The sequence below is a fragment of the Cygnus atratus genome, chromosome 5 (genome assembly GCF_013377495.2).
Source record: "Cygnus atratus isolate AKBS03 ecotype Queensland, Australia chromosome 5, CAtr_DNAZoo_HiC_assembly, whole genome shotgun sequence".
NCBI lineage: Eukaryota > Metazoa > Chordata > Aves > Anseriformes > Anatidae > Cygnus > Cygnus atratus.
The window spans coordinates 34,095,069-34,122,587 of NC_066366.1; the positions used below are offsets into that span (position 1 = coordinate 34,095,069).

A 27,519-nucleotide genomic window follows, 5' to 3' on the forward strand; every position below is an offset into this window, starting at 1 on the left:
CTAGTTTCCCCAGCTGCGGCTGCTGTGATTTTTTTTTATCACCGTGCTTTCTCCCCCGATTTCATTCCCAGCCCCACGCTACATGGAGGGGGAGCTGCTGCTCCAAGCTGCGGAGCAGAAAGGAAGAAAAAAAAAAACAAAACCATCCTGCCCCCCAAATGCTGCCTCTGCAGAGGTGAAGTGAGTTGGGGCCGGCTCCTCCGGTGCCAAATGTGATGGCCGTCATCACCACGGGCATTATTAGCTCCATCGCTAATTATTGGCAGAGTTTGGACTGGGGGAACTACGGTGGGAGAGGTTTTGGTGACACGGGGGGCCCGAGCCTGCAGGAGCTGCCGGTAGGCGGCAGTGGGACCGCGCGGGGCTGGGACTGGGACAAGGATAGGGATGGGGATGGGGATAGGGATGGGGATGGGATGGGATGAGATGGGGACGGGATGGGGATGGAGATGGGGATGGGATGGGGTCAGGGTTGGAATGGGATGGGGACGGGGACGGAGATGGGGATGGAATGAGGATGGGATGGGGATGGGGACGGGATGGAGATGGGATGGGATGGGGTGGGATGGGATGGGGATGGGATGAGATGGGGACGAGATGGGATGGGATGGGATGGGATGGGGACGGGATAGGGACGGGGACAGAGATGGAATGGGACGGGGACGGGGACGGGGATGGGGATGGGGACAGAGGTGGAATGGGATGGGGACGGGCTGGGGCTGGTGCCCATGTCCCGTCCTCCCCCACTATTCCTTCCCCCACCCCCGGGCTCCCCCCGCCCCTCCGCAGCCGCGCAGGCCGTACCACCCCACGGCGGGGGGGGGGATCCGCGACCCCCGGGGGTCTGCCCAGCCGGAGCCCCCATCCCGATCCCCCCCCTCCCCTCGGCTCCTTCCCCCCTCCCCACCATCTCCCCCCCCCCCTCCCCGCGCGGTACCAGGGACAGGCACGGCCAAGCCGCCCCCCGTCCCCCCCGTCCCCCCATGGCCTCTCCCCCGGCCCCCCCACCCCCCGCCCCCTCTGCTCACCCATTGGCCGAGCCGCGGGCCGCGCGGGCTGCGATTGGCCGGCGGCGCCGTCGCTCAGCCGTGGCGCCCCCTCCCAGCGTTCCCACGGCCACCCCATTCATCCCCCGCCCGCCGGTCCCGGCGCCACGGGGCGGCGGCGATGCTCCGGGGGGCCGGGGGCTGCCGAGCCCCGCCGCCGCCGCCGCCCCTGCCCCGCTGCCGGCCCCTAGCGGCGGCCGGGGGCCCGAGGGGCCGGGGCTAGGCGGCGGCGGGGGGCTGGGGGCGGTGGGCGGCTGGCGGGGGGGGCGACACCGGTGGGAGGAGGAGAGGGGGCCGGCGGCGGCGGGCGGTGATGCCGCGGCTCCCGGTGAAGAAGATCCGCAAGCAGCTGAAGCTGCTGCTGCTGCTGGCGCTGCTCACCTTCGCCGTCTGGTTCACCTACCTCCACATCAGCCTGGTGCGCCAGGGGCGCGCCCTCCGCATCCCCTTCGCCTACGGCAGAGGTAATCCCCCCATCCCTCGGGACCCCCGCCTCGAGACCCCCGGGACTCCTCCCTTGGGATCACAGAGACCCCCCGGTGGGCGTTGACCCCCCTCCCCGGTGTCTCCCCTCATGCCCCATCCATCCCATATTTCCCCTACAGGCAGTGTCCGTAGGGGACATATGTCCAGTGTCCTCCATCCGTAGCCCTGCACCCTCAGGAGGAAGCCGAGGAGCCCTCAGGGCTATTATTATTATTATTAATATTATTTATTTTCATTTTTTTATTATTTTCCATTTTTTTATTATTTATTTCATTATTTTTAAAATTTATTACTCTGTTATTTTCTTTTCTTGAGGGTTTCCCACCTCTTTTCCCAGCCATTTGCTTCTTCTCCGTGCTAACAAAAGAAAGCTGTCCATAAACCTGGGGGCACCCAGGCAGTGATGCAGGTCCCCGTCCCCAGAGCATCCCCATTCCCTCAGTGGGGACCCCCCTAGAAACCCCCAAACCCCTCTCCTACCTGGGAAGGGATGTGGAAGGCTGCAGCATGGCTAGCCCTGAGGGCCCGGTGCTGTGCTCCCCCAAAAGCTTAGCCCCAGGGGAGCGGCTGGGCGAGGGGCTTCACGCTGATGGACCCCCAGCTTTCCGCCTTGCAGACCTCGTTGGGCTGTTTGCCTGGTGTGAAACTGCACAAAATATTTGACAGGTGGGCCAAAACTTGAGTTTGAAATGTTTCTGATGGGCTTGCAGGAAGAACCTGTCTCCCATTTTTTTTTTAATTTATTTATTTTTAGTGCTTTGTGCCCTAAAATCATGGGAAAGGAATAAGGAGTTGGTGCTCGTAGAGGGGAGGAATGACTTTTCTGAGCAGATTGAGGCTGGTGAAGTCTCTCAGCTGCTAAACCCAAAGTTTCTGACTGCAGGAGCAGCATGATCCTGCAGATTTTCAAGCCCCACCGGTGCAATCGGGATAACGCCAATAAGAGGAGCAGGAAATGAGATTTGCTTGGGCATCATCTCCGAGGAGCACTTGCAGGGAGCGCTGCTTGTTTTCTTTTTTCTGCTGCAGGATCGTGCTTATCAGGAAACCCCCAAATTACAGAAGTCTAACCCCAAAGAGGCTGCCTGGGAGCCTTTTTAGGGCAGAAAAAGTCCTCTTTCGGGACTGGCAGATGGTGCGGGATGGCAAGCCTGGCTGTCCGTCCATTGTAGCCCCTCTGGGTGAGGTTTTCCTCCTCTCCGAGGAGGATGCTCAGAGCAAAAGCACGTTCCCTGGCTGTGTTTTAGGGGTGCTGAATCCAGTGGGTGCCTGCTCCTGCTCTCCCCCGCCACCTCCTGTATGTGCCCCGCATCCGTGCTGGCCCGTTACGGTGCTCGGGGGGCGAGGGGATGCTGTTTGCTGTAGCAGCGAGATGCATCGCCGTGCTCTGGCTCCCGGCAGAAAGCCCTGAAAAGACGAGCTCCCGGTGGGATCCTCGTTTTGGGGGAGAAAGGTGGGGGAAAAAGAGCCTGGGGATCGCAGCGGGGGGAATGCTCTTAGGGCTGCGTAAGGAGAAATGGGTTTGAAGGTGCTGGGTGAGGACGGTGCTCTGGTGCTTTCTGCTGGGCTCTGGGCTTGTTCCACGCCGTGGTGTACGTGGTGGAGATTCAGACCCAGCATCTGGGGACGTGGCTGCCTAAAAGCTGGGGGAAAAACAGGTTTTGGCACGGCCGGTACCTGATCTTCTGAGCTTAAAGGTGTCCCCAGCCCCAGAGCCTGTGGGGATTTGGGGGACGCTTGTGCCTGGAGTGGGAGAGGTGGCTGGGAAGCTGTGACCAAGAGAACCAGGGGGTGCCCAAGACCTCTCAGCTTGCCTCAGAGGATGCTGCCTGGCTTGCGTCAGCCAGCAGGAGGTGCTTGGAAGGGTTAATTACTCATTAAACCAAGTGGCACTGAGCCCACGGGCTTTCTGGAAGCTGAAGATGCGGGGCGTGAGTCTTCCTGGCAGCTCTGTTGGGGGCAAGGTAGGGGTGGGCCAGGCCAAGAGGTATGCGTGGAGGGGGTCTGAGCATGGGGGGGTGGGATTTTTGGGGGGTTTGTGGGGTCCAGTGGCCTGGCAGGCACTCACACAAGGAGCAGGAGCAGCGTGGTTGGGGACTTAGCTGGGAACCATGCTGCCATCATGTCCCTGATTAAAAAATAAAAAATAAAAAAAAAATACCCCCTTTCTCCTTATCTCCCACAAGTAGATAATTACCCTTCTCTGCCTAATTTAACACACAGATTCCTCATCTGAAATAATGAGACCATTAGAGTGTTATCCCGGCTGGAAACCGCACTGAGTCAATGGGGTGGAAATGCTTGCGTGCCAGGTGGAAAGGAAAAAAAATAAAATGGAAAAAAAGGGGAAGAACAGACAAAAAAAAATATTACAGTAGACATTTAAAATCGCTCTTAGCAGGGGTGCTTGGCTGGTCCTGCTCCCTGGCTGCCACCTTGCTGGAGCAGTGATCGCATGCGCGGGGCTCTTGCTGGTGCCAAAGGAGCAGCAGATGTGCTGGGATCCTGGTTTCGGGAGGGTCCTGCGATGGGTGTGGGATATTTGTTGGAGGAGGGTGATGGCTCTATCCAAAGCCAAAATGGGGAGGAAAATCTAGCAGGGCTTTTTGCGGGGTGAGGTGCTGGCGTGCGGGGTGGCCTAGAGAACTCCCCAAAATGCTGTGAGCAGAGGCAGTGCTGGTTTGGGGGGTGCTGAGATCATAAATCACAATATTTTGGCTTGGAAGGGACCTTAAAGACCTGCTAGTCCAGCCCCCATGCTGTAGGCAGGGACACCTTCCACCGGACCAGGTTTCCCAAAGCCCTGTCCAACCCAACTTTGAGCTCTTCCAATGATGGAGCACCTAAAACTGCTCAGGGCAGCCTGCTCAGTGCCTCACCGCCCTCAGAGTGAAGGATTTCTTTCTTACCTCCAGTCTAAATCTACAATTTAAAACCCTCATCCTATCCATCTTTCTTAAGAGCCCCCTTTAAGTATGGAAAGGCTGCAACGAGTCTCCCCGGAGCCTTCTCTTTACTGGGCTGAGCATGCCCAGCACTCTCAACCCTTTTTCATAGAGGAGGTGTTCCAGCTTGCTCTGAAAACTCCATTCCTCTTGTGCTGGCACGGGCTGGGTGCAGTGCTGCAGGACCTTGCACTTGGCCTTGCTGAACCTCACGAGCTGCCCAGCTGCTGGCTGAGCTGCCCTGGACCTTCTCGGGCCCTGCTGGATGCCGGAGCAATTCCCACCTCCATCCAAAGCGCTGAAGTGGGGAGCACCATGCTTCTCCGGGAGGAGCTGTGAGCATCGCTGCCTGCACACCCCGTCCTCGCCTGTTCCCCTGGGGACAGCAGGAAGGAGTGAATTCGGGCTGACGTGCAGCATCCCGAGCACATCTTGTTGGTTCACATGCTTTTTTTTTTTTTTTTTTTTAATTGGAAGGCTGGCACGCTTGTGAAGCTGGGCGGCTTTATTCCTTTCTTCAGAGGTGCAGGTAGGGGAGAGGATTAGAAAGAGCCCTTTGAAAAGGCTCGGTCGCCCTTGTGGAAGGGCAGCGGTGCTCGCGGGGAGGCTGAGCGCGGCGGATGGCAGCTGCTGTCCCCAGAGCCGCTGTCTTACCCTCCGTGCTATCCCCTGGGCCTCCCCCGGGGAGCCCTTTCCCTCCTCATGGCGGCCCCACTGCCCTGAATCGGCTCTTTGTAACCGCTCCTGCCCTGCCAAGAGCTGCTGGAAGGGGAGGAGGAGGAGGCAGGCAGACAAGTGAGTCCTGTCCTTGGGAGGCCGGGGCTGTCTCGGAGCTTTGGGGCTGGAAAACGAGCTGGCGTGTGGCTCGGAAACGTGGCAGTGCGGCTCTGAGCTGCCCTGGGCACCTCTGCCCTGGCTGAGCACTGAGCTGCTCCTTAAAACGGGGTGGGGACAACTGCAAGGCTTGGTAATTAAGTGAAATGATGGGCTACACCTAACTAATCCAAACAGTCCTCCTGCTTCCCCTTTGTGATGTCTGGGAGGGGGCTAAGAGCTCACGTTTCTGGCTCCTGCCTCAGCAGAAATCCCAGAGCTGTCAGGGACAGGGGGCTCAGCATCCCCTCTGCATCCTGAGCCGTGACAGGTGATGCTCCTTTAGGGTGCCTTTTATCCTCTAAAGGGTCCTTTAAAGGATATATAGATAGATACATAAAGGATATCCTCTACAGGGTCCCCGGTGCGGGTACCCTGAGTAGGTCAGACCCCAAATGAGGGGGGGAGGAACTGGTGCCCAGTGCCCAGCTGGGTTGGGATGTGATGCAGAGGGTGCCGGAGCACTGTCGGAGCGTCCCTGTAGCTCTGCAGGGTCCTGGTCCTCCCCAGCACCGTTTTGCACAGCAGGGGAGGTGCATCACCTCTTCCAGCAGCTTGAGTTCTCTTAAAAAACCGGAAGAAAAAAAAAGACATTAAAGAACCCAACAAAAAATACTCCTCAGTCTCTTTAATGTGGGCTTTTGCTAAAAATGAATTTCTTGCTGTTTTGTTCGTCTCCAGGCTTCGTTTGAAGTCTCTTTTTGCCGTGGGGCTGGTGATGCTGGGGTCACCATCCATCTCCTCTGCGTCTGCCCCTAGCCCCGCTGCGGGATGTGGGGAAGCTGCTGCGTCCCCAGCCTGGCCACCAGCCCGGCAGCCCCCTCTGTGCCCTCTCAAGTTTAATTTAAAAGCCAAGCAAAGGTTCAAAAGCACCCAAGGCTGCTGGAAGTTCCTGGGGGAGGACGGGGAGGACATAACACAGGCGCTGGCCACTGTGAGGTGCTTTGGGGCTGGTGTCAAATGAAATGAAACGGGAGGATGGAGACCGACAGGGGTGCAGGGAGGTGGGAGCTGGGGAGCTCTGGGTGCCCAGAAGGATTTGGGGCCAAGCATGGGGATGTGGGGCTGCCTGTGTGAGGCGTTGATGTTTTGGAGCCTGATGAGCTCCAAGAAACCACCGATCAGCAGAGGAAGGTGCTGCAGGTCCATCCCGCTGCCACCTCCTGTGGCACGAGCGAAGCTGCCGGGAGCAGCGGTGTCAGGGGAAATATCCCTGCCCGGCCACTGGTCTGTGTCCCTCCTTGGGATGCCACGTGTGGTCCTCTGCCTCGTCCCAACCTCCCGGACAGATGCACCGATGGTTTTTGTGGCCTTGAGAGGAGTTTGCAGTATCGACTCTGGCTGCCTGGTTGTAATCGCTCGGCAGCCCGTTGGCGGGGGAAGCTCGCGCTGCTGGCTGCTGACTCAGAGGCTGCATGACGGCGGTGAGCACCGAGCTGTTGGTAATTATCCGCTGGGATGGCACCTCGGGGTGGCCAGGCTCCCTCTGGAGAGGGGTGACGGGGCTGGGAGAGCTTTGTGCCTGTCCCTTCCTGAGCTCGGGGAGCTCAAAAGCACCCTAAAAATTCTGAGGTCAGCACACAGCCTCTGGAGGAGAAAAGGACGTGCGCAGATCTTGCCGAGGCGTTTCAGCCTCACAAGATGGGAGGTCAGGTACCGAGCGTACCCAAAACCTGGCCCTCAGCAGATGCTCCTGCATCTCACCCCATCACCGGTGTGCCGGGAGCAGCTTTGGGATGCCAAGGAGCAGCAAACCCAGGGCTTGGGTTTCTGTAAGCAGTAAAGCTCCGTCTGTAGCCTTGGTTAGACCGCAGGGCCGGGCTTTGATGGGGTTGTTACATCTCCGTCCTGATGTTCCACGCTTTTTTTGTGCGTGAGTTGAGCTGCTGCCTCTCTGCATCTCTTCGCCGGGAGGGTCAGGCTGTAAGGATGCAGCTCTGAAGACACCGAGATGGTTTTGCAACTGGTGCAGCCCAGTCTGCCGATATTTCGGGGGCAGGTGGTGGAGGTGCTGCCGGTGGTTGGCTTGGAGTAAGATCCAGCTTGCTTTAGCATCTCCAGTTCAGCAGAAAGAGGAAGACAAGAGCAGATGCTTGCCTCTGGGGAGATTTCTCGGTCGGGAGCACCGAGCAACATCTCTCCATCCCCATTTGCATCACTCCGCTCGTGGTTTGCTCATTGGGGCAGCTGAAACATCCTGCAGCAGCCTGCACTGCTAGTGCTGCTGGCTTTTTGGGGGGCAACCAAACCCCAAATCCCTCTGTGCCCCCCTGTAGGTGCTGTGGAGCCTGGGAAACCAAACTCTGGAGGCTCTGTGGTGGCATTTACAAATTGAGTTCTGTTTTTAGCACAAGATTTTGGGGGGCTTCAGTGCAAATTCGATATCTTGCTTGACCGTCCTCATTTCCCAGCTCTTCCTGGCCCCAAACACCTCACCTGTATCTTCACCAGCACCTTGCAGGTGGGCTGGTGCAGGGCCCTGCTAGGAGGGGACGAGCAGCGAGAGGAGCAACCGGGCAAAGGCTCAGGGGGAACGTGATGGCAAATAACCCATTTGTGCCCCAAATCCCACCTGGTTGATGTGCTTGGAAATTTGGTGCTGGGCTTTTCGTCTTGCTGGCAGCACCCAGTCGGGGTTTGCTTTGGGGAAGGGAGAGGAGAGGGGATGCTCCTCCCCGTACAGCAGCATCTCCTAGGAGCCTTTTATCCTCGCTGCTGCCTCTGGGCTTTGCTGCGGAGTGGGGCCAGGAGCCGAACAATGAGGCTCGCCAGTGCCTTTGTCCCCTGTTTGGGGCTGGGCTTCCAGCACCCTCTGCTTTGGAGGCGAGGGCTGCTCTTCTGTTCTTTCTTGGCGTTGCCTGGGGATGCTGATAATGACAGCAGGGCGCTGGGAGGAGGGAGACGGCTTGCACGAGCCTGGCTGGGTCTGGAGGAGAGGTGGGGAGGGTTTTACATCCATCCCTGATTTTACATCCAGCGGGGTGGTGCGTGCCTGGTTGTGAACCCTTTGGCAGCATCTCCCATCCGTGCGAGGGACACGGGAAGAGCTGGAGGGGTGGGACGGGGAGCTCGGCTTGCTGGGTTTGGGGACAGGCAGCTCAGCTCGCTGGCTTCACATTTATCCCCAGAGACTCCTCTGGGTGGGCAAGAGCAGAGCGAGCTCTCAGCACCGCCTTGGGAACGATTAGGGAGAAAGCATCACTGAGGGGCATCTCCCCCCGATTTGGCAGGGTTGGCCTCGAATCAAGGCAGCAGGAGAAATCCCAGCTCCAGAGCCTGCCCGAAGAAAGGGGCTGTGTTCGGGGCGAGCCAGCCGCGTGCCGCCGGCGGAGCAGGAGGGGAAGAGGAAGGCAGGAATTCGCAGCTTGAAAGGGCCTCTGTGCGCCGCGGTACTGGCTGGCTGGAGCGGCACGGAGCGGGTTTGTGTGGCTGCGGTTGTGGAAAACCAGAGGTCTGGCTCGTCCCCCGGGGACAGGCCTTCGCTCCCGTGCTGACGGGCTCCATCTCGGGGAGCCTTTTCCTTCCCAACCCATTGCTGGCTGGTATGAGATGCTGGCCTTTCCCTCCCTTTCTCAAGGGGGGTGCTCATTTTCAGTTCCCACATGCTGCAGCCAGGCTGATTAGCACTTATTTTTTGGGCCAAAGCCTGTCCTTGACTTTCCTACCCAATATTTGAATTGCTGAAGAACAAACATTGTCGCAGAAACCTTTTTCCATGGCTTTGCTGGCGCTTTTCCTCCTCCTGGGATGCGGCCACCTCTCTGAGCACACGCTTGCCTCCCTATCCTTGCTAAGAAGAGAGGGTTTTGCTGAAAGCATGCAGGCGCAATTAACCCTGCCCTAATGAATTTGTAGTGGCAGGGCTGGGATATGAGTGAATTCATTGGCAAGAGCATCTCTTGCTGTGGTGTACCTGTAGAGGACTGTAAGGCTGGGGGATGTAGGAGCAGCAGCACCTCCTGCTCCACGGCTGTCTTGCTGGGGGAGGTGATGATGGTGTGCTTGGGGACCGACCTCACCCTGGCTGGTTTTGCATGGCCAAAATTGAATTTTTGCATCTCAGACTCTGCTTTGCGTGGGGTAGAGGCAGGTGCCTGCCTCCGTGTGGTGACTCCTCTTTCACTGCGTGCATTTCTGCTAACCTCGCTCCAATTTCCCCAATACCTCATATACCGGACCCAAAACTGGGGGCAGCATCTGTGCAGTGAATGGAAGGCCACAGCCGCATGCCTCCGTGTCCTGCAGCCTGGGATGCTGCTAGCTCAGGTCTTCCCGGAGAGGATGTATGGGAACGGGGAGGGTCTGCAGAGCTGGAGCCGGTCCCGTTCCCCCCCGCGACGCTCCCCTTCTCAACCTCGATGGGGTCGCAGGAGGAACGATGCATGTCTAAAGACGTGGGAGGGAGGCAGGGAGCTGCCAGGAGAAAGCCGAAGCTGCCAGGGCTGAATAATGGCTGAGAGCAGAATAAGGGGGCTTTAGAGCTTAATTTCCTGTTCCCGCGCTGCGCTAGGGACGGGATTTGTGCCGCCATCTCCAAGGAGACATGGGCTGCGCGGCCGCCTGAATGCTAATGGCATCGGGTAGGGACAAGCCCCCCGGGGCTGCTAGACGAGGGGATGGAGAGTGGGGGGCATCTTGGTGCCCCCCACCCCGCTCCTCCTGCTGTCTGTGGGGACCCGTCACTACTTGTGGTGTTTTAGGCTCCCCAAGGGGGTTTCTCACTGGGGTGCGGGGTTGTTGGTAAGGGGGGACCCCGCTGTGGTCATCGGGGGGCTGCCGTGCTGGTTTTGGGGTCCTCCGTGCTTGTTTAAAAGTTTCGCAGGCATCCGTCTGTTGTGGTGAGCGAAGGGGGTTTGCCGCCCCTCCAAGAGATAGCTAATACCGTTTTCAAGTCTGCTCTGTTATTTTGGGGGAAGCAGATTATTTTCACACTGCAAAGCGAGGGCGTTTTAATATGAACCCTCCCTGGCAGCCAAAGAAGATCAGTGCAAGCTGCAGAGGGGAGCCTGTAGGCTGGCACTAATTATCGCAGCACCCGGTAACGAAGCCATCTGCAGTGGGTCCCTGAGCTCCCTCGGTGGGTGTAGGATCCCTTCTTCCCCTTTAGCGGGCAGGAAGATATATTTGGAGAGATTTTTTGGGGGGAAAAGGTGGTCAGTGTGGTGAGCTCAGAGGTGTGGGATGCCCCAGGAGAGCTGGGGACCAGTGGGAGGAGGGCTGGGACCTGTCCTTGTCCCATGCACAGCCCATGGGGCAGGCTGGGCTGGTTTCTCTCTGGTTACATCAGAGCGCTGGGATGTGGGTTGAGTCCTAAACTAAGTAAATTTGCAGATGATGCTAAATTAAGAAGAGCTGTTGGTTCCTTTGAGGGTAGGGAGGCCCTACAGAGAGAGCTGGATAGATGGGAGCATCCCACCCGGGATGCGTGCATAGGCTGTGTGAAGTTCTAGGCTCCATGATGTGAGAAGGGTATAAAAATATTAGTGTGCCCAAAGGAGGGCAGCAAAGGTGCTGAAAGGCCCAGAGGGCACGGCTTATGAGGAGCAGCTGAGGATGCTTGTTTGGTTCAGCTTGGAGAAGAGGAGACCCCCTGGCTGCCCGCCATGTCCTCATGGTGGGGAGTGCAGAGGGGGTGCTGATCTCTTTTCTCTGGTGGTGGGATGCGAAGGGATTGCTTGAAGCTACATCAGAGGAGGTTTCAACTGGGTATTAGGAAAAGAGTCCTCACTGAGAGAGTGGTCAAGCACCAGAACAGGCTGCCCATAGACATGATCATGGCCCCAGGCATGCTGGTGTTCAAGAAGCATTTGGGCAATGCTCCTAGATGGCTTGACTCTTTGGTTGCCTTGTGTGGAGTCAGGATTTGGCCTTGATGATCCTCGTGGGTACCTCCCACCTCAGGATATTCTGCGATTTTAGTTTCCACGCCATGCTTGGATTGAGTTTAATTCATGGCAGAGCTCAGCGCTGTCCCCAGCGCTGGACAGACAGCCGAGGTCCCGCGGGAGCTTATCCTGTCTCTTACGTCAAAGGGCTGTGAGAGGAGTAATTAAACCTGATGCTGGCGAGCCACCGCAAGCTGCTTAGGACGAATGCAACAAAGGGAATTACAGCCAGAACCCGCCTCACTGTCACCCCGTCCATCCCGGCCCCAGGGTGAGGAGGTGGCTCCAGGAAAGGCCCAGGAGCATCTTGTGGTGATGGGGTCGTAGAATGGCTCTGGTTGGAAGGGACCTCAAAGATCACCCAGTTCCAACCCCCTGCCATGGGCAGGGATGCCACCCACTAGATCAGGTTGCCCAGGGCCTCGTCCAACCTGGCCTTGAACACCTCCAGGGATGGGGCATCCACAGCCTCTCAGGGCGAAGGATGCCAGAGGGATCTGGGATAAGGGGGGGTGGCCGTGGTCCCGCTCACCAGTTCCCTGTTGGTGTTGCAGATGGTGAGCGGCTGGCGGAGGTGACGGACCCTGGCAGGCGGCCGGCGTCGGCCCAGGCATTGGCACGGCGGGGGAAGGCCGAGGACTCCAGCGAGAGCCGTGAGGAGGAGCAGGTGGTAACGGGAGCCGTAACGTGTCTGAGGTGGGGTGGGACCGGCCGAGATCCCTGGCCCGAGTCTGGTGCCTCAACACCTGGCCAAGTAGAGCAGGGGGCTCCGAGTCTGGAGTAGGCCCAAGGATGGAGAGGACACAACCTCTCTGGTTCTGTTGGACACCTCTCATGGTGGAAAATAAATTCCCTAACACGCTCGCGCGAAGCTTTCAGCATTGCAACCTGTGCCTGTTGTCTCTTGCCCTGTCTGAGAAGTCTGGCGTCCTCTACGTACTGTTACATAGGTGTCGAGGGCAATAAGGTCCTGCTTCACTGGGCAAGGCCACCCTCCCCTGTGTCCTGTGTGTCTTGGTAACCTCCTCTTGGCTCAGTCCTGTTTGTCAACGTCTGTCTCGTACTGGGGAGCCCCAGCCTGGACCCAGTAGCCCAGGTGTGGTCTCACCTTGCTAACAGGAGGCACTTGACATCTGTGCCGTGAGGACACCCTGCTGTCCTCTGTTCACCTGGTTGTCACCAGGCCCCTGGGAGCTTTCCAGCCAGCTGGCTGCGGTGGGAGCTGCCTCCATGTGTGGCAGTGGGCCGGCACTGCTGCTCTGGGAGACAGCACTTGGCTGTAGAGCAGGGTGAGCTCGCTCTTCACCCCCTGCCCCGTTGCACATGGTCCTAGAACCACAGAATGGTTTGGGTTGGAAGGCACCTTAAAACCCAGCTGGTTCCAACCCCCTGCCATGGGCAGAGACACCCTCCACCAGACCAGGCTGCCCCTAGCCCCATCCAACCTGGCCTTGAACATCTCCAGGGATGGGGCATCCACAGCTCCTCTGGGCAGATGATGTTGCTCTTACCCTATCCACCGATGCTGTAACCCCATGGTAGGAGGCCACTAGCTTTGCCAGGCATGATCTGCCCTTAGTGAAGCCACGTGGGCTGTCACCTCCTTATTTTCCCTGGTCCTTAGCACAGTTTCCAGGAGGATCTTCTCCATGATCTTGCCAGGTACAGAGGTGAGCCTGACCAGCCTGTAGCTCCCTGGGTCTTCCTTCTTTCCTTTTTTTTAAAAATCAGGGTTATGTTTCCCAAAACTCTTCCAGTCAGTGGGAACTGACAGTGAGAGTGGCGACAGTGAGCCGCGCTCCCCCCAGTGCTTTTCATTCTGCACCTGCCATCGCAAGGGCCCTCGGAGGAGATGCCAGCATCCCTGCCCTCCTCTCATTGCAGGCTCTCCCTGCATTTCTCCCCCCTGGAGGATGCTCTCTGCCTGCTGCTGCCTTCTTGTCACACTGCTCAGCCTCCTGCCTGCTTTCCTCTTGCTCGGGGGCCCCAGGCAGGCAGCCCTGGTCCTGTTGTGGCTCTCGGGAGTGGGACAGCAAGCCCCGTTGCTTACCAAAAGAGCAGCCCTTCGCTGTGTGGCAAAGATGCTTCAGAGCAGGTTGGATGCCTGGAGAGGCATCGAAGAGGCTCCCTGAATCCGGAGCAACAGCTGCAGCTTAAACGCAAAGATGGGAAACTTTACTCCCACTGTGCTCCAAGCGTGTGCCAGGCATTGGTGTGGATCTTGCTGTTGGCAACACCGATCCTTTAGTTTTGCTCTTTTTTTTTTTTTTTTTAATTTTGCTGTTTTCCCTGCCCCCGTGTGCAGGACACCCTGGCCCCGATGCTGGGGTGTTCTGGTGAGGCTGCTCTGTAATTGCATCCTGGCTTTCCCAGGGAGCACGATTACGCCTCCTCCCTAATAATGCCTTCCAAGGTCATCGTTCCCCTCCTCCGGGACGGTAATGAGCTCATTTAGGCAAAGTTTGCTAATTATTTCCTTGGCGCTGCACATCTTAACGGGCTGGGCTTTGCCGGCACTGCGGTTCTGGAGCGGGCTCGCTGCTGCTTTTGGGGACGCTTGGCTCCTCTTTTGGGGGGGGATGACACTGTCTTTCCGTCCCCATCCAAGTCCACGGGGGACTGTGAGTCCTCTGGGGTCAGGCAGCCTCAGAGTGACCACACAGCATGTCCCTGCTCGGAGGGCACTGGGGCTGAAGGGTGAGGTTTTGGCCCCGTGTCGCTCATCCCTTCCCATCCTTCCTTGTCTCGGGCTCACCTGCTTGCTCTGGCCTCTGCCGGTGTTAGTGCAGGGGAAGCTCCAAAAGCACACAGCTCTTCTGTGCCACTTTTTCAGCAAGTGACTGTTCCCCTAATCCCTTCTAAATTATGAGACCCGAGTGATGGGATTAACCTAATCCCCCTTAAAGGAAGAGGGGAGCAGGGAGGCGCAGACACACAGATTGCATTATTGCCCAGGCTTCTGCTCTTTTGGAAACAAAGCCCCAGATGCTCCCTTTCCAGGAGCCTGTAGGACCGGCCAAGTGTTTTGGATGAACAGAAAGCATGCTGTTTAGGAGCAGGAGCACTTTCAACAGAGGATGGGAAATGCGTTTAGCTGGAACATTTTTGAAGCCCTGCTCCCTGGGACACCTCGCCAATATGTTTTTGTGCTGGGGTGCCCTGCTTTCCTTTGCATTTATCCTGGAAAGCTTTCCCCTTGGTTTGGAAATGCTTGACATCCCAAATGAGACATTTATGTGTAGGGGGGCCTCCTCCTGCAGCAGACTGGTCCCGATGCCCTGCGCCTCTCACCTCCCTCTCCTGCTTCCTTGGCAGGACGGACAGGATTTGGATGGCTGGCTTTCCAGGGGCTCGTGGTCCGACCGAGCTGCCAGGCACCCCAAACTCAACCTGACCAAGCAGGCTTTGCCCTGGGATGAACAGGTATGCAGGCAGGAGGTGATGGTGGAGGGGAAGCACAGCCACAACCCTGCTGTCCAGGGATGTGGTAGCATCATGTGGTCCCCTCCACCCGGCCTTCGGGTGCCAGTGGGATGGGTGATGATGGGGATGAGCTTTTGCTGTCATACCCATAAGGGAATCAGCCCTTGTATGAGCTTGCCTGGGAGCCAAAGGATGCCCTTGCAGCAGCAGGAGGAGGATTATCTGCTGGGATTTGGTGCTGTGACCGTGGGGCTGGCACAGGGATGGGGATCAGCCTTTCTCTTGGTTGTTAGCATGGGTGACGGCCCCATCCACATTTCAGCCTTCCCTGATGCTGTCCTGGGGAGGTGCCCCACTTACCTCCCCCCCTCTTCCCCGGCACTCTCATCCCACAGTACAAAGGGAAGGCAAACCTGCACGTCTTCGAAGACTGGTGCGGAGGAGCCGTGAGGCACCTGAGGAAGAACCTCCATTTTCCGCTCTTTCCCCATGTGAGTCCCGGACCCAAAGGTGGTGGGTGGGAGGGGGGGGTTGCTCATCCCCCTCTGGGTGCTTCTTCATCTCCCCTTGCTGTGAGCTTGGCCCTTCCCCGAGACCTTAGCCTTCAGGTTTTGGGTCCTGTTCAGGCAGGTCATTTCCATTGGAGACAGCCGAGCTCCAGAGCCGAGATGGAGGGATCTGGGTGGCGATGGGACCGCCGTGTCCCCTCTGGTTTTAGGGGTACAAGACCCCAGGAGGACAAGGGGCGGGTGGTGTTGGTGCAAGGCATGAACCATGGGTGCTTTTGCATCCCCAGACCCGCACCACAGTGAAGAAGCTGGCCGTGTCGCCCAAGTGGAAGAACTACGGGCTGAGGATTTTTGGCTACATCCACCCCTTCAAGGATGGTGAGTGATGGAGCTCGGCCTCTTCTCCCCCTGCTGTGATGTGGAGAAGCTGCCTCCTTCCCCCCTTCTTGGACCACATAAGGACAGAAGGGGAGGACAGAAGAGAGTCCCAAATCCCCTGGCTTGCCCCTTTGGGGCAAAGATCCTTTTCTGTGGTTGTTTTGAATGGAGACAAAGCCCTGGTCCCACCCAGAAGAGCACAGCGTGGGGTTTGGGGCAGCCTGTTGCCTCTGTCCATCCATCCCTCTGTTTCCCTGGGTCACAAGGAGAAGCTGTCACCTTCAGCCACCCGGCCCAGGCCGCCAGGACTGCTGTATCCCTCCGTGGTGATCTTCTCCTCTGCTCTCCCCAGGGGATTTCCAGTTTTCCGTGGCATCAGATGACAACTCGGAGTTCTGGCTCAGCTCTGACGAGAGCCCGTCCAACTCCCGGCTGGCTGCGTTTGTGGGCAAGGTGCGCACCATTGTCCTCGGGGTTAGCTTGCACCAGGGATGCTCGAGCTCCTGCTGAGGGCATCTCCTCCCTTGGGGTGCTTCTCGTTTCCAGCATGCTAATACCCTGCCTGACTGTGCTGTGGGGATCCCCAGTACTCAGTTACTGGTGTCTTGAACCCATAGGCACCGTCCCCACCACAAAATCTCCCTTTGATGAGTCCCTCTGCTGCAGCAGCTCTTAAAAGAGCAAGCAGAGTTCGTGGGTGACTTTGTCAGAGGCAGCTTCTCCTGCTGCTTCGTCCTCCTGGGAAATGCCAGGCCATCTTAGCCAGGCCAGGCCTCCCATCTCTGCCCCTGGCCAGGCTCAAGTTTGGCTTCTGAAGTATCATCTGCTCCTTGGTCACATCTTAGTTGTAGCTACCAAAGCTCATGTCCCAGGATAGGGGATCGGCTGCTCCTGGATTTTCTTGGTTAACTGGACACCCTGTGGTCTGTCCCCACACCTATGTGCCTTTGGGATCTTGCTGATCATGGCTGATGGCAAGCTCCTGTGCCAGGAGTGCCACATGCTGGGGGGACAGGGGGACCCTGGGGTAGAGTCCTCTGTCCTCCTGCCTGAGGAGCTTTTCTGCAGCGTGGCACAGTGCCTGGTGGAGGCGGAGGATTGCTCCTTGCCGCCTGTCTGAATTTGGGCTTGTGCCTGCTTGGCCCAGCGGTTCTCACACGCTCCTTTTTCCTTCCCCCAGCTGGGCACTGAGTGGACGGCCCCGGGGGAGTTCACCAAGTTCAGCTCGCAGGTCTCCAAGCCTCTGCGGTAAGCTGTGCCCTGACCCTGACCAGCTCTTCCTCCACAGTCCCTTCCCCCAAAAAAACAACACTCGCCCAGGGCTCACATGTGTTGGGCACTACAAGGTGGGGACCAGTTCTTATAAGGCTTCTCCACGGTTGAGTTGGGCAGCAGATATCCTGCTCACTGTGCCTTTCTCCCCACCCCAAGAAGTTTAGCCACACGTGAGCAAGGCAGAGGCAGTTTGCAGAGAGCTCCTCTGGCCCTGAGGGTCCAGGGGCTCCCCATCGTGCTGGAAGCAGTAACAGGCATATTTCCTAAACAGCCTTTTCTCCTCTTATGCAGCCTCATGTCGTCCAGGCGCTACTACTTCGAGCTGCTCCATAAGCAAGACGACCGAGGTTCGGACCACGTAGAGGTTGGGGTGAGTAAATGCTCCCTGTGCTCCTCCTCCCAGGTTTACTTCATCGCGTCGTCAAAGCCATTAACGGGGCTTCTCCTGGTGTGCCTTCAAGTGCTTTATCCCGAAACAAAGCCAGGATTTCTCCTTGGTTTGGAGCAGAGCTGGGACTCGCTCACCCGGGCTGTTCCTACACACCATGCTTTTCTCCCACCTTGTCCGATCCTTGCGTGTCGACGGCTTTTAGGGACCTAAAGACTCCGTCATCCCTCATTTGTGTCCCTGGACCTCCTGTAATGGATGCTAACAGAGTGACTCTGCTCTGGGCTGCAGTGGTGGTCAGACACCAGTGCTGCACAGCCAGTCCCATCCCCTCCCCTTCCCTCTTGCTCTGTGCAGAAGAGAATTGGGCTGGAAAAGGAGGAAAGGTCCCTTTTTGGGGGAGCCCAGACCGTGGGTAAGATCGGGACAGCCACAGGTCCAATCCAGGACTGTCTGTGACTGTCACCTCGAGCTGTCAGCCCACCTTGTTACCTTGGGTCTCTTTTTTTCTTCCCACCCTCTTTTCAGAGATACCAGGAGCTTCAAATCTGAACTTGCCTGCCTTGCCTGCGCTGCCCTGAAGCATACATCTCAGGAGCTCGGGCTTTTGTTTTTTTTTTTGGGAGGGGAAGATGTCAGCTCTTTCGCCAAGGTTTCCTTTCTCCCAAACAGCCATTAATCACTGCAGTCAGACTTGTGCCAGCAAAGCATCGGGGAGAGAGGCTGACAACTCCCCTTCCTCGCCTCTCTCCTCCTCATCTCTCAACCTCACCCTCCGAGGGCTCCGGTCCCAGTGCATCCAGCGCTGATAAGATCTGGATTTCTGATGTGAAAAACAAATGGGGGGTGGGGAAGGCATTTTTTGCTGGAGGGAGGGAAGCCTCGCAGATGGTTGCAAAGAAACAACAACAAAAAAGGACCCTAATGCATCTCTCCCTGGGGGTACTTAAAGGCTTGTCTGGACAAAGGCTCGCATCCATCTGAAGGCATGCTTTTAACATGTAGTCACATCGGTGCAGGCAGCTGGGAAGACCCTCGTAAGTCAATGCAAACTTGACGTACCCTAGATCAGCTTAAGCTGCATTGAAACGAGTCATGAAGAAAGCAGCAGGAATTTGCAGTGGGTTGCTTCGTGACCTGCTTTGGACTGTGCTGGTTTCCTGCAGTGGCTGGTGTGGGTTGTGGTCCTCACCACCGGCGTTTTGCAGCCCTGCGGAGAGACAGAGGAAGGAGAATGTGTTTTGGGGCTCGGTGTATTTTAGGGCTTTGGTCATGGTCTTGATCCTTGACATTGTCCCTGCCCTGCCAAGGCACTGCCCACGTTTGTGCTGCCCCTGTGATGTTGTTGATGCCGGTGAAGAGGCTGCTGCTGAAGCAGGGCTGGATCTGTCCTGCCTGGCCTGGAAGGACCACAAATAACTGGAATATGTGGCAGTCCCAGCCAGCAGGTAGCATGAGCCCCTCTGTCCCACCTCTGGGAGCCTTGTCCTCTCCAGCCACCCATGGAATAAGCCCAGACCACCTTGGGTTAAGGCAGGAGATGGGTCTGGACCTGTGTAGGGTCAGCCCTACCTCTCCTTCCACCCCTGCAGGGTTGGGGCTGGGAACGATGCAGAAGAATTCCTGAGAGCTGAGGGTGGATGAGGGCCCGTCCTCCCACTGATCCTCCCTGTCCTTCTTTTCCTAGTGGCGAGTTTTCCTTCCCAGCTTGAAGTTCGAGGTGATCGACTCCTCCTACATCTCTCTGTACACAGGTAAGGACCACCCGGGACCTCCCTAGGCACCCCATCGCTCTGTGGCCCTCCCAAAAACGGGATGTTGGAGGTGACACGCCATGGAAACGCAGCTCCCGTGGCTGCTGCACTTCAGCCTCCACCCTCCTAAAGAGACCTGGTTCCTCGGCGAACAGCTCAGCTCCTCGGCCCAGCCCTGAGTTATGAGGAGCTGTCATCTAGGTGGGGACGGATGGTGGGGGATTTAATTAAATCTATAGATCTTCTGCTTCCTGCCCCTTCCCCGGCCGGGCAGCAAGAAAGCGCTTGATAGATGGGTCTTGCACTCACCGTGCTTGAGAGCCGGTCATCAAACATGCCCTCGAAGGTTTCTGATGAGGCAACAGGACGGGCAGTGCACGGGGATCAGTGGGGAGAAGAGGGATGGAGGGGGCTGAGCCGCTGATGCCAGTGCCTAGGAGATGGATGAGGCTGAGATAAGTCCCCCCCAGCCACTATCCGTCAGTGTTGGCACGCTCCTGCCTCCGAGCTCCCTTTGGAGCCCAGCAGCATCCCAGGGAAAAGCCAAGCCACGCAGGAGGTGCCTGTCCTTGGGGTTCCTCCAAAAGCTTTTCCCTTTCCCTTGCTCCAGCCTTTTCCAGGGGCTGCAGCCCGACCTCGGTTTGCTGCATGGGGACGTACGGGGAGCCCTGGGTCCGTTGATCCGAGGCGACGTGTCCCACATCTCCCCACACTCCACAGCAAAAAGCAGCGGTTGTGGTGCTGCTGGCTTCGGGACCTGCCCGTTGCCTCGCAGGGCGCCCTTGGGTGCTAGGGACAGGCAGCTCTGCGTGGGACCGAGGTGACCAGAGCACGGTGACCTCCCTTTGGGCACTCTGGGGGCTGCTTAATAGCCAAGGACAACGTGTCGCATGAATCCTTAAATAGAAGAAAGGGCAAAAACAAGCTCGCGTTGTGTTTACCTGCAGCTTGAAGGGGAACGGCGCTCGTGGCTTAATTCCCGTGTCCTTGGGAGCTGAAGCCTCCGCGTGCTGCCATCCCTTGTGTTTGTGGCGAGCGATGCTGTAATCAGAGCTGGGGCTCCCGGCTGAGATCAGCTGTACCCTGTCCCTCCGTGTCATTAGCTGATGTCAGTAATTATCAGGCTGATTAGTCACAGGGTCTGCAAGCCCGTGAGAGGGCTGAAGGAGCTGTGTTTGCACAGGTGCAGGCTCATCGGCTCCGCAGGAGCTGGGAATCTGTGGGGCGTGCTGTTCCCAGTGAGGACCACCATCAGTTTGGGGTCACAGAGCACGTGTGTGTGTGTGCGTGTGTCTCTTTTTGGGGGGCATGTCCCTTGTGTCCCTGCTGGGCAAGGGGGGACACGGGAACCGGTGCTGAGCAGTGGGGCTCAGCCAGGTTCCCCTCACAGTCACAGGGGGGTCCCCAGGGCTCCCCTCTCCCCCCAGACCCGTCTCCCACACTGTGTCCTGGGTGAACAAATGGGGACAGGAGGGGGAATCCCCAATCCCCTGAGCCTTCCAGGTGGGATGGGGACAGAGGCTGGGATGTGCCGCCTTGGAGGGTGCTCCCGGCTCCCTAGGGATGGTGGGACAGTGCTTGGAGGCTGGAGGGCGAGCCCTGAGGTGGGCGCCTGTGGGGTCCAGCCTCTGCCCTTGCTCCCCGCAGATGAGTCGTCCCTGAAGATGAACCACGTGGAGCACATCCCGCAGTCCCTGGCCAGCCACAGCGGGAGCTACCTCTGGGAGGCGCAGCAGGACGAGCATGGGGCTGACATGCTGAAGCCCGACCCGAGGGACACCTTCTTCCTCAGTAAGTGCCTGGGACCGGGTCCGTGCACTGCTCCGTGACTTCTTAGGTCCCTTCCAACCCAAACCATCCTGTGATTCAACGAAAAAGGCAGGACCTGGCTGCCCCAGGTACCTAGAGCATGTTCCCTGCCTTCTGCCCGTCTTGAAGGTGAAGGACAGCTCTACAGGGAGCGATTTGGGATGGTCTGGGCTACAAACTGTAATGTGGGAGGGGGCTGCAGGGGTGGAAGAGCACAGGCTGGGGCTGAGCTGCAGCTGCCTCTCTTCAGCCCCTGCGATAGAGCCATCCCGAGTGGAGAACGTGCTGGTGCCCTGTGCCTACAGCCCCACCTACGTGGTGAAGGACTTCCCCATCGCCCGCTACCAGGGCCTGCAATTCGTAAGTGTCTCCCCACAACGCCTGCGGGAGGAACGGGGTCACGCTCCCATGGGATGCCTGCCAAAGGTCCTGCCCTTGTTTCGGGGTTTGGCTTGGCAGGGCCGTGTCCACCTGGTTAAACGCCAGGAGCTGTCCCCGGCTGGAGGGTCAGGCTGAGCTTCCCCCTCTTGACCTGAGGGGGTCCGAGATGAGCACCCCACGGTGTGTTTGTGGTGCTGGGATGGAGCTGAGGTCTCCTGGCTGTTGGGATGCCCCCCACCCGTCCCCCACATCCTCAGAGTGAGCCCACCCTGCGCAGGGGTGACGGCCGTGTGCTCGGCTCCCCAGGTCTACCTCTCGTTCGTGTACCCCAACGACTTTACACGCCTCACTCACATGGAGACCGAGAACAAGTGCTTCTATCGGGAGTCCCCACTCTACCTGGAGAAGTAAGTGTCGGGGCGTGACCCCAAGCCCTGTCCTCAGCAAAGGGCCACCTCCATCTCGTGGGCTCCTGGGCTGGGTTTGGGGTCCCAGCTCCCATCCCAGAGTCGGGCTGTGGTTGGGGACGTTCCCCCGTGCACTCGTGTGTGTGTGTGCGAGGCAGCACGCGCCCGCCCGCCCGCGAGCACCCCTCCCTTATCTGCAGGACCTCATCTTTCATCTCTGTCTCTCAGGTTTGGTTTTTATAAGTACATGAAGATGGATGAGGAAGAGGAGGACCCACGCCAGCGAGCGTTTCTCTTCCTCAGCCCAGACAGTGAGTCATGCCTGCCCGCTGGCAGCTTTCGGGCATCTATCAGCAGCTTGGCACGGGGCTGAGGACCTGGCATCCTGACCCACCGGCCCACCTGCTGCGAGAGGCAACGTATTGGGATGCCTCCGGTGATGTGCTGCTGCTGGGGGCTCGGGGATTCACCCTCCCTGCTTTTTGAAGCTGCATCTCCCAGGCTGAAAGCAGCTGTGGCTGCAGCATCTGTAAGAGGAGACCAGTGTGGTTTTTCCCTCTCTTGTCCTGCAAGCCCACTATTTAATTGTCTGATTGCTCTGCCTCTCCTCTCCAATCGAGCTGTTATTAGCGTCACCCAGGTTTGATTCAGCATTGGGTTGGTCTCTCCGAGCTGGGCCCGGTGTGGACTTTGGGGATGCCTGTGCAGGCAGGGATTCCTGGGGAGAAGCCAGGCTTTTTCAGAGCCTTCCCTGCTCTTGGTGCAGGGTAGGTTTGCTCCCAGGTGAGATGGGAGTAGTGCCAGGATTTGGAGGGGTTAATTAGCCGAGGTTTGGAGGGGTTAATTAGCAGAATTTCTCACCCCTGTTCTTGGCGTGCATCACTCAGCACCTGCCACCTCAGTCTCCCTCACCTCGGGGCAGTTTTCAGGTTTATCCTCCTTAGGGAGACGAGCTTTGCCTGCTTGTCTTGAGCCATCGTGCTGCAGAATGGCCTGAACCCTCTGGGTATTTACCTCTGGCTTTGCTTCCTAGATTTTCTTGAGGACGATGAGGAGGAGGAGGATGGAGCAGACAGCCCTGAGCCTACCGACCCACCTCCTGAAGCCAAGAAAAACCTCGAGCCCGTAACCAGAGCCAAAAAGAAGGAGATCCTGTCGATCACCAAGGATTATGGGGACGAGCTGGAGTACTACAGCTTTCGCCACAAGCGGGACCAGGTGCAGGATGAGGCAGGCATGGGAAGGTGGAGCATGCCCCTGGCTACCCCCAGCCCTGCAGCCACCCCCGAGGGTCCCCATGGCTATGGGGCTACAGGACCCATGCAGGAGCGAGTCAACGGGAGGATGCTCCAGTGGCTACCCCAGGAGCCCAGCAAGGGCAAGGAAGATGAGCTAGGGCTGCTGGCATCCTCCAAGCATGCTGGGGCCCTGAGCCTCCAACCCCACTTCTCTGTTCCTATCTTTGGTGGAAGAGCCAAAACACCAGGTCCCAACAAGCCCATGGTGTCCAAGAAGGACAAAAAACCCCGGAAAACCCAGGAGAAGGTGTACGTGACCAGGCTGCAGATGGGCAAGCGCAAAACCCCTGCCCAGGAGCCTGTCTTCCCCGGCATCTTCCTTTACCCAAAGCCTCTGAAGAAAGTGCACCTTCACTCCAGGACCCCTCAGAGACATCCCATCACCTCCGGCAAGCTCCGAGCCGTCCCCGGCCACCGGACCCCTTGGCTCTTGAGCAACATCTCCAAAGAAAGAGACGCGGCCAGGAGGAAGAGCACGTGGATGGGAAGCAGGAGGTGGGAGCGGGTGAACAAATGGGAAGAACTGGGGGCCGAGGGGATCTTCAGCCGGGAGACCCGCGAGGACACGACTGCTACCCCGGGCAGGGTGGCTGCCACCACCGATTACAACTCCTCCGAGGTGGGGACGAGGGTGACATCCTTTCTGAAGATGTCGGAGCTGACGGCGTCCCAGCAGGAGGGAAAGGGCCAGGAGGAGGAAGAAGAGGAGGAGGTCTCGGACTACAGCTACGAAACGGCAGAGCTGCCGCAGAGCTGGCTGGAGGACTCCATCAACTGGCAGAGGACGTTCAGCGTCAGCTCGGTGGACTTCGAGCTCCTGCGCTCCGACTGGAACGACCTGCGCTGCAATGTCTCGGGCAACCTGCAGCTGAGCGAGAGCGAGGTGGTCGACGTGGTGGCCCAGTACATGGAGAAGCTCAATGAGAAGAACGGCGGGTAGGGAGGCAGCAGGGTGTGGGCGGGAGGTGGGGGTCCTGCCTTTTTGCCCCCTTTGGCTTTTTGGGACCGAGGGATCCTGACATTGGGTTAGAATCATAGGGGTTGGAAGGGACCTCGGAAGATCATCGGGCCCAACCTCTGGGGAGGGAAAAAGGAGCCTAGACAAGATTACCTGACACCCTTTCCAGTCACATCTTGAAAACCTCCGGTGGTGGGGATGCTACCATGTCCCTGGGCAGGTTGTTCCAGCGAGTGGTTGTTCTCACTGTAAAAAAAAAAATAAATTGGCTTATATCAAGACAGAACCTCTCCTGGTGCAGCTTGTGTCTGCTGTACCTTGTCTTGATGTGGCTCCTAGGGAAGAGAGAGCCTTGGTCCTCCTCGTAGCTGCCCTTTAAGAACTGGAATACTGTGATGAGGTCCCCCCCCGAGCCTTTTCTTCCCCAGGGTGAACAGACCCAACTCCTTCAGACTTTGCTCAGGTTCTTTAGCCTGAGTAAGTCATTGCTCAGCATCCTCTGAGTGCAAACTGCTGGCCCATCTTACAGTCCACCTATCCAGTCTGTGTTTTGGCAGTTTGTCTAGTAGAAGGCTGTGGGAAACAGCATCAAATGCATTGCTGAAGTCCAGGTAAACAATACCCACTGCTTCCCACGTGGACAGACACATTACTGAGTTGTAGAAGGTGGTTAGGTTATACCAGGTTCAGCCCAGCCCCTCAAGCACGGGGAGCAGAGCTCGTGGCAGTGGTGGCTTCAGCTGCTTCTCCTCTCCCTGCAGCATCTACACCCTTCTGAGGATCGTCAACGTGGAGAAGCGCCGGGACACAGCCCGAGGGAACCGCTACCTGCTGGAGCTGGAACTGGCGGAGCGGGGCCAGCGCACGGTGCGGCTCTCTGAGTACGTCTATGTCCTCCTGCACCATGGCAAGCAGGACGACAGTGCCGAGACCAACCCTGAGGGGCCAGCCCTGGGGGTCACCGAGCCCCAGCCCAGCACCTGGAGCATCTTGTATGGCAAACCCATCCTGTGCCAGCCTCTGCAGCTCAGCTGGAAGCAGGACATCATGGTGCACTTCGTGGTACCTGGTAGGTGACGGCAGGACGTGGCTCTTCGGGGTGTCTGTTGTTCCTGCTGCCCACTGCATCCTCCAGGCTGGCCCAAGGCTCTGCTGGCAGCCAAGAGGGTATGAATTGTGGCTTGCAGCACACACTGTGTTGGGCAGAGGGGTGTAGGGACATCCCCATGACCATGGTAGGGCCAAGCATCTTTTCTGGTGTCTTGGGCAACCACTGAGCAGGGCTGTCTCAGGAGGCCAGGTCCACAGTGATGCTGAGGTTATCTGATCTCATGAGATGGGGTGCTGGTGTGGTTGGGCGTGCTCTTGGGACTTTCATTGCTGGGATCCCGAGGTCTGAGAGACTTCTGTGGCTGTGCCTGGCAGTGAAGAACCAAGCGCGCTGGGTCCAGCAGTTCATCTCGGACATGGCCGGTCTGTACGAGGCTACGAAGGACGCCAACTTCAACGTCATCCTGGTGGACTTTGACAGTGATGACATGGACGTTGAGAAAGCCCTGCAGGATGCCAAGCTGCCCCGGTAACCTACCCCAAAGACCCCTGAACCCCATCCACATCCCACTACGGTCCTCACAAGGCTCACAGGGCCAATCCTCTCTGTTATTCTCAGTCCCTCTCGCTTTTGTCCCCTTCCACCACCAATGCTGACTGCCCCGGTCTCTCTCCCCAGCTACCAGTACCTGCGGCGCATGGGCAACTTCGAGCGCTCGGCCGGGCTGCAGGCTGGCGTGGACATGGTTGAGGTGAGCTGTGTGGTAGGAACCACTGCTCCCCTCGCTTGTGGCTTCTGGTGGGGCTTGGGGCTGTTTGTCCGCAAGCCTTGTGGCCGCGTCTTGTCCCCTCCTGCAGGACGGGCACAGCATCGTGTTCCTGTGTGACCTGCACATCCACTTCCCTGCCAACATCCTGGACAGCATCCGGAAGCACTGCGTGGAGGGGAAGCTGGCCTACGCGCCCATCGTCATGAGGCTGAGCTGCGGCAGCTCCCCACGGGAGCCCAACGGTGAGTGGTGTCCTAGGCACTGCCCCCTGCGTGCCCAAGCATCGCTGTGGTGTCGGGCTTGGGTTACAGTCGTGCTCGGTCACGCGAGAGGATGAGTGTGGTCTGCTTTGGTGAGACGGGCTTTGAGCCCAAGGGTGCTCCAAAAACTGTGGTGTCACCCTGTGAACCAACCACAGCAGGAGGTGGCAGTGATGGGGGCAGACCCGTGGTGGAAAGGGATGGCTGAAAGGGGGGTTTGGGATGGGGTGCTCCCATGGCTGGGCCTCAGGGAGTAGGGAGCACCCGAGGGTGATGTTTTGGCGGGGCGGGGGTCCCGCTGCTCTCCCCTGCAGGTTACTGGGAGGTGAATGGCTTTGGCCTCTTCGGCATCTACAAGTCAGACTTTGACCGCGTCGGAGGGATGAACACGGAGGAGTTCAGGGACCGTTGGGGCGGGGAGGACTGGGAGCTCCTGGACAGGTGAGGATGGGGGCACCGGGACCTCTGAACCCTCCCCTGTGGGCATGGCTGGCCTCCGCTCTGCTTTGGGCCCTTCCCATTGTCAGGTTGTGTCACCTGCACCTTCGAGCCACCTCCGAGGGGGTGTTCGGCTTCCCAAGGCCACGACCTGGCTTTGGGGTGCCCCCAGCTGTGTCCGTGCCCTCCTTTTCCCTGAGTGTTTGTCCCTCTGTCTGGCTGTAGGGTCCTTCAGAGCGGGCTGGAGGTGGAGCGCCTACGTCTCAGGAACTTTTACCACTACTACCACTCCAAGCGCGGCATGTGGAACACCCGCAGCAAGAAGCCGCCCAAGGACTAGCGCCCCGAGCCCGTCCTGCAGCTGCCAGGCCCCACCAGAGGTCGGCCACCGCCGCCACCTGGCCGTCCCCAAACCCTGCCCATAGCCACCAGTGCTGGCACGGAGGGCGCTCGCTGCCACCAGGATCTCTAAACGAACCGCAGTTACTTTGGGGGGGTGATATGGGGAAGGGGGGGGTGGGCGAAAGCGGGCTCGTGGTTTTTTTCTTAAGGGTCTAATTTCTTAGTCAGAAATGAATTTATTAACTCATTAGCGCTGGGGCAACGGGCATCCTGCTGTCAGGAGGGGCGAAGCCTCTGGGCTGAGCCCTGGGGCTGTGCTGCGCCGGCGATGCTGGAGGTGGGAAAGAGGTACCCAAAAACATGGTACCCAAAAAAAAGGTACCCAAAAAAGGGTACCTGGAAAAACAGTACCCAAAAATGCGGTACCTAAGCTCGCAGGCAGTGCCGACTCTGCATCCCCCACAAAATGTCAGTGCCAAGCTTCTGTGGGGGGCTGCTGGAGCAGATACCTTCAGGGTGGGGGTCCAAGCCCAGCGGGGCTGCCTGTGCCCTCCCTTGGAACCCCAGAGGCAGGCTTGGAGGGGAGAAGGGGGCTCGGCTTTGCCCCCGCTGCTGTGGGCGGATGGGGCAGGGGCAGAGCCCCTTCCTGGACCCCCTCAAGCAGGACGAGCTGGCGATGCTTAGGCCCGGGAGGGGGGGCTGTGGGGGGGGAAAGGGCAGAGCCCGAAGCAGGTATTGGGAGCGGGGGAGAGCAAACAACGTTTCCAAGCTAATTTCTGTGAAATTATGAGGTAGGAAGCTGTTTTCAGGAAGTTCTGTCTGTTGTTTTTTTTTATTTGTTTGT

The 27,519-nt window shown here is 58.3% G+C and overlaps 1 protein-coding gene across 1 annotated transcript; it reads left to right on the forward strand.

The window, feature by feature from the left end:
- The first annotated feature begins 1,359 nt into the window (after positions 1 to 1,359).
- B4GALNT4 (beta-1,4-N-acetyl-galactosaminyltransferase 4) lies at positions 1,360 to 26,673 on the forward strand. Its single transcript, XM_035539688.1, has 20 exons — positions 1,360 to 1,510; positions 11,790 to 11,905; positions 14,551 to 14,658; positions 15,054 to 15,149; positions 15,455 to 15,545; positions 15,898 to 15,998; positions 16,726 to 16,793; positions 17,112 to 17,190; positions 18,896 to 18,962; positions 20,610 to 20,753; positions 21,022 to 21,131; positions 21,459 to 21,559; positions 21,788 to 21,870; positions 22,593 to 23,793; positions 24,577 to 24,884; positions 25,241 to 25,394; positions 25,545 to 25,617; positions 25,724 to 25,877; positions 26,210 to 26,336; positions 26,559 to 26,673. The coding sequence occupies exons 1-20, from the start codon at positions 1,360 to 1,362 to the stop codon at positions 26,671 to 26,673; spliced, it is 3,447 nt and encodes a 1,148-aa protein (XP_035395581.1).
- The last annotated feature ends 846 nt before the right edge of the window (positions 26,674 to 27,519 follow it).